Source organism: Camellia sinensis, chromosome 5, assembly GCF_055761805.1.
Source record: "Camellia sinensis isolate YWXY chromosome 5, ASM5576180v1, whole genome shotgun sequence".
In the NCBI taxonomy this organism is placed as follows: domain Eukaryota; kingdom Viridiplantae; phylum Streptophyta; class Magnoliopsida; order Ericales; family Theaceae; genus Camellia; species Camellia sinensis.
Genome location: NC_138965.1, coordinates 182,285,193 through 182,291,670, shown reverse-complemented (window position 1 = coordinate 182,291,670; position 6,478 = coordinate 182,285,193). Strand labels below are relative to the sequence as shown.

At 34.3% G+C, this 6,478-nt stretch overlaps 1 protein-coding gene across 1 annotated transcript in view; it reads right to left on the bottom strand.

Annotated features, from left to right (window-relative positions):
• Positions 1-3,278: 3,278 nt before the first annotated feature.
• Positions 3,279-6,478, bottom strand: part of LOC114317858 (uncharacterized) — a 39,326-nt gene continuing 36,126 nt past the window's right edge. Inside the window, exons 6-10 of the mRNA XM_082870649.1 lie at positions 6,131-6,269; positions 5,650-6,050; positions 5,306-5,459; positions 4,618-5,225; positions 3,279-4,520 (exon numbers count right to left, since the gene is read on the bottom strand). Of these exons, the coding sequence (XP_082726775.1) occupies positions 3,636-4,520; positions 4,618-5,225; positions 5,306-5,459; positions 5,650-6,050; positions 6,131-6,269 (2,187 nt within the window). The 3' untranslated portion in view covers positions 3,279-3,635. The remainder of the gene's footprint in view (positions 4,521-4,617; positions 5,226-5,305; positions 5,460-5,649; positions 6,051-6,130; positions 6,270-6,478) is intronic.

Below are 6,478 nucleotides of genomic sequence, written 5' to 3'. Positions count from 1 at the left end.
TGGAACGGAACAAAATGATTAGAATCCGTAACACCTAAACCGAAAGGTGAGACAAGAAAAAAATAAAATAAAATAAAATATTACAAATGTGAAAAATCACATGTATAAAATAATATTGTATAAATAAAAAATTCATAAATAATTTTTATGCATAATAATGTGATTTATTGTGAATCTTTTATTTTAAAACAAAATACTATTAAAGAATAATTTATTTACAATGGCCCTATTTGGCAAGTTGTTTCTTTTTAGTTTTTTTGGCTAAAATAGTCAATAAAGACAAAATAGATTAAATTAGTCAATATAATAAAATGTTACATTTAATCTATAATCATTTCACTTTTAGCGAAACAACTATCTTTCCAAATACAACTATGTTAGCAAAATTAAAATAGTCAAAAAACTAAATAATCAACTAAAATAACCAACTTCCCAAATAGGACCAATAATGATAATGTCATATCATTCTTATTAAATTTTTTTGTATGAATTTTATATATGTGTTACGGGGTGTAAATTTGGCTCGGCCCATCCGGGCCAGCCCATGTCAAGCTTCATAGGCTCTTGCCAAAAATTGGGTCGGGCCGGGTCAGGAAATTAGGCCCAGACCCAGGGGTATTTAGGCCTTGGGCTGGCCCCTGGGCCTGGGCTTGAGATCGAACTTGAACAAATTTTTTTATTTTTTTTACCAACTTTTTTTTATTTTTTGCTATAAAAAACATTGAGTCTCGGGCATGCCAGGCCTCGAGTCGAGCCTTGAGTAGGCCTTATGCGGGTCGGGTTGGGCTTCAAAATGATGGCCCAAGGTCTCGGGTTGGGTCGGACCTATGACCAAACGGGTCGGGCCCACCCCGAACCGCGAGGAGGTTTTAGGCGGCGGGCCATTTTTATACTCCTATATGTGTAGAATTTTTCTAAAGAAATATAAGATTTGCACAGTTGACTATAAAATTAAGATTAGTACTGCGGTTTTGCTCAAAAGCCGCATCATATGTACATAAAATCCATTAAACTAGCATATTAGGCTTCGTTTGAGAATTTAGTTATTTTAATTGGTTATTTAATTTTTTTAATTATTTTAATTTGGTTAAAAAATTGTGTTTGAGATGATAATTGATTTTTTTAGTTAATTTGATGGTCATAAGAGAAAAAGTAAAATGATTATAAGTTGGATGCGATATTTTGTTTTATTGGCGATTTTAGCCTATTTTGTATTTATTAACTATTTTAGCCAAAAATCATCTTCTCAAACAAGGCCTTAGAGCATCTCTAATCATTTATCTTTTCTTTTATCAGATTTAAAATTGATAAAAAAAAATTAAAAATCATTTATAATCCTTTTATTAAATAATCATCAAATCAAAAGTCATTTTTTAAAAAGATGAATTATTAGAAATGAATTTTTTTTTATCAAATTTGATGAAAATAAAATTTTGGAATAAGATAGAAATTTTTAGAAAGATTTTAAGAAAAATTGATGAAAAGTTTGAAGCAGTTAATATTAAAATCAAACTTTTTACTCAATTTTAGAATTAATAAATAAATAAATAAAATAACCCTTATTTCAAAATACCCAAAATTCGGACCCACAAAGTAATTATAGTTGGGTATTTGTAATTAGTTCAAATTATAAGCAATCTTACAAATCAAAGAAAGTAATGGAAACAATTATCTTAAAACTAACAAGAAGACAAACACACAAAACCCATAACCTTTGACAAACCAAGACAAATTACGAAAAATGTTTTCCAACACACAAGAATTGATGATTAGGTTTTGATATTGACGGAAAGGGTTAAAATTTTCTGAGGTAGCGTAGCAAGTTTATGAGGACAAAACAAAAAGGCTAAAGCTGAGTGACCAACGAGGACAATGAACACACGAACAAGTCTACGGACCCAAATTTATGATCTTCGAAGATTTTTTGAAAATGTATAATTGAAATTGAATTTGTATATTATGAGATTTACGTATAAAATAAGTGTAATTATTGGATAGTTTAGAAGCATGATCACATAATATTTTATAGTATCATGATTAGTAGAGAAGGCAGAGTATTATGATTTTGTATTTAGTGATTAAGGAATATAAAGAGGCATGGTAAATGATGATCGTTAAAAAAGTATAAATATGTGATATTCTAGAAGTACTTAATAATTTCTCGTAAAATAAATTTAAATCATAAGAAGATAAATCTGAATAATTCTTAAATAGTTCAATATAAATTTATAATATTATTACTATATATATATAGACGATTGTTTGACTTTTTTATTTTTTTTTAATTTTTTGGTGGCTTTTCTAACTAAAAAAAAGTCGATTTTTTTGTGACTTTTTTTTGTGTAAAAAAAATTAAAAAGTCAAAAAAGCTAACTTTTTTGGCAAGTTGTCAAAAGACATCGTCATGGCATATCTTTTTTATGGTTTTCTCTCAACCTTTATTATTGTTTATCAAGTTTTAATTCTTTTTTTACGAGAGAGAACGGTAGAGATTTGATTTACTGTTTATCAAATTTTGATTCCTTTTTTTTATGAGAGAGAAGGGGAGAGAGATTTATGGCAGAAATGAAATAGTTGGTGCTTGCTGTAAAAAAAAAAAAAAAAAAAAAAAAAAAAAAAAAAAAAAAAAAAAAAAACTAGAACCCTAGCCTCAATGAAATACATATTGCATGTCTAAAAGTCAGAAAAACCAAAATTAGCAAGGCCGGCCTGGCTGGTATGCATCAGCAGCCAAGTACCGAGCCACATCTCATCACCATAATCTCAACAATCAAACAAGGGACTAAACTTTCTCTATCCTATACATACAGTCAAATACAAGAAAGGCGTCTTAAATAATATTGTCTACACCCAAAAAACGACGGAGCAAAGCGTCAGAACTAACTCACTGGTCCCTTCCAACACTGAGAATCCACTGAGCAAGATGAGTTAAATATGGCTCCGCTTGAGAACTGCTGCTCAAAATTGGCCCGAGACTCAAGCTCAGAATTAAATTCCCTCTCAAATTTCCTGCAGATTATTCACAGCATATTAATGAGAGAGAGAGTTGCACTAGTGATTTATCCTTACAGATCAGAATCAGTGACTGCTGCATTTTCAGTGGCTAACTTCTGTGACTGCTGCATTTTCAGTGGCTAACTTCAGTGACTGCTGCATTTTCAGTGGCTAGCTTCAGCACCTGGAATGTCAATGGATTTAATGATGTTCTATATTACCTTAATTGTTTTGCTCCACATTAATATGTGCTAAGCATACACTAGCATTCAAATCTCAAAACAGATGAGAAATCCAACACATTTATTATATCTGATCTGACAAATAGTATGTGTTTATTCAGGAACAATTTTTCCTATACAAGGACTATGAACTCCAATCCAATTAAACTCTTGCACAATCAAAAAACACTAAATGACAAGGTTGATCGGACAATTTGCTAATATATGGGAAGTGTTCCCAGAAGAACCAACTTAAAGATTAATAAACTCAGGTGAGAGAAATATAGAACAGAGACCCATGCCTTGAAATGTTAATCCTAGGTTCAGATAAATAAATAAAAAATTCTGATCTCCAATGCCATGTAATGGAGTGTTTTGACACCTTTTCCACTGCCTTGTCTACTGTTGATTCTGATTCTGTTATAAACCTGAATTAATCTGCTGCTGCATGGGAGCAGAATTTTTGTCCGCCAATGGAGTTCTTGTGCTGGGCATGAACTCAACTGTCGTCGAAAGAGAGAGTGGTCCAGTCTTTGACAGCATATTTGGTGAAACCTGCTGGCGGGGAAAAAGGTACTCCTTAGAGAAGGATGATGAATACATGGGAGCTCTGTCATTTTCAGCCAAATTGTCACCAAGGTGGGAATGAGAGCAACCCCTCTTCCCTTCAAGCTCTATCACCACGCCCCTGTTGAGATCAATGACCTCCAAACATCTATTTGAACCATTAACATGATCTTCAAAACTAGGTATGTTTTCTTTTTCGTTGTCATGAAGTGAATGACGGTCATTCTCAAGAGGGCGCCTGCTGGCCCTTTCTTGCTCTTTCGTCATTGGCCTCTTGCTCTCTCCACCCATTTCATTTTTCAATATTCCTTCTGTTCTTTTCCTTTCTGCCTTCAAACTAGAATGCAGGCCTAGTTTTTTTGAATTATGTCCCCCACCAATAACTTTACTAGATCTTGAGCAATTTTCTCTGCACAATTGAGGAGATGCATCAGTCTGACCTTTTGAAGTTTTCCCTGGTAAATTTCTCGAGGTTGCAGACGTGCTGGACATTTTTGGGGAATTTTTATCTAGCTCTTGATTCTGTGCTGCATATCTGCGAATGGCATTCAAAGAAGGATTTATCACTCCATTTTGCACAGAACCAAGCTTTGTATCCCCATTCTCTAGTAAAATTCCAGTAGTCTGAAGTTTATCCGGCCTTTTTCTGTTTGTCACCCCACTAATATTAGGCAAAGCACTCTGCGCTCCAAAATGAAACTGGAAATCTCTACCTACCGTCGACAACATAGCTTTGTCCTGTCAAAGCAGATAAGCTTTACTTGATTGAAATACTGACTTCACAAGGTAATACTCATAACATAGAACTAAACAAATCGGAAGAAAATAAAACTACCTCATCAAAGAACCCAATCCTTGGTGATGGCATTCGGAGACCCGAAGGTTTGAAATTTCTGGTCGATTTTGCAAGATCATTAGCAGTTCCCCTAACTACTTCAAGACATAGATTTGGAAACCTTGATTGATGACTTTCTTGACCATCGAAACATTCATCATGTGGGAAACTCTGAAAATTTAATGCTTGGGTGGCATCATTTCCTAAACAAGCTCCTCTGGAAGTACTGGTATGAAAACTGACCTCTAAACAGTTGGAGCTTTGGTGGGCAGTTGATGATGATTCTGAGGACCATCCATCAATGGAGCTAGCAGGTGATTCATAAGAAGAATGGTTTGACATGGACAATGAAGAGGTTGACAAACCAGGATTTTCCAACACAATTTTGTCTCCTAGTGAGCACCTGAGAGGAGTCTTGGAGGTTGAACCAGAGGCAGCAAGTCTACTTTTCCTGGAATCTGCTTTTCTTCTCGAGTTTGAGGAAGATTTCAACGACGAAGCACTACTAGTAGTGGCAGAAACTGAAGAAGATGATTCAAGGGATGTTGTAGAGCTAGTGGAACATGAGTTTCCCAATCCAGATTTCTTGGATAATATAAAATCTTTCCCTGTAACAGTCAATGCATTTTGATGTAAATTCCATTAGAAGTGGAAGAAAGGAACTTTTAAATTATATGAAGATTCTTACCAGATCCAAGGGTTGCAACTTTATTTCCCATTTTGACATGATCCGCACCTAAGGAAATCTTTTTTTTTTGTCCTGCTGACGCCATGTTCATCCTGCTTAATATCTTCGGTGACTTATGAGGAAACGAATTAGCTTCCCCATTCTTTTCAGCATCCTGTATTGATCAAATTAATTTGAGTTAGTTAATTCATATCCTAGAGTTAAGTTTCATTTCCTTACACAATCTTGTGTCTACATATCCAACAAGTTAGACAACCCAATGCTGGACAAAATTGTAACTTATAAGTAACAAATAATAATAATCATAACATAGAACTAAACAAATTGGAAGAAAATAAAACTACCTCATCAAAGAACCCAATCTTTGGTGATGGCATTCGGAGACCTGAAGGTTTGAAATTTCTGGTCGATTTTGCAGGATCAATAGAAGAATGGTTTGACATGGACAATGAAGGGGTGGACAAACCAGGATTTTCCAACACAATTTTGTCTCCTAGTAAGCACTTGAGAGGAGTATTGGAGGTTGAACCAGAGGCGGCAAGTCTACTTTTCTTGGAATCTGCTTTTCTTCTCGAGTTTGAGGAAGATTTCAACGACGAAGCACTACCAGATGGAGAACAAGAAGCTGATGAATCATTACTGGTAGTGACAGAAACTGAAGAAGATGATTCAAGGGATGTTGTAGAGCTAGTGGAACAACATGAGTTCCCCAATCCAGATTTCTTAGATACTATGAAATCTTCCCCTGTAACAGTCAATGCATTTTGATGTCAATTCCATTGGAATTGGAAGAAAGGAACTTTTAAATTATATGATTGTTCTTACCAGATCCAAGGGTTGCAACTTTATTTCCCATTTTGACATGGTCCACACCTAAGGAAATCTTTTTTCTTTGTCCTGCTGACGCCATGTTCATCCTGCCTAATATCTTGGGTGACTTAGATTTACCATTCTTTTCAGCATCCTGTATTGATCAAATTAATTTGAGTTAGTTAATTCATATCTTAGAGTTACAATTCCATTTCCTTACACAATCTTTTGTCTACATATCCAACATGTTAGACTACCAAATGTTGGACAAACTTGTGACTTGTAAGTAATAAATAATAATGCAGCCTTTCAATTTGAGCAATCGAGATGAACACTTATGCATACTAAATACCAAAAGGAACT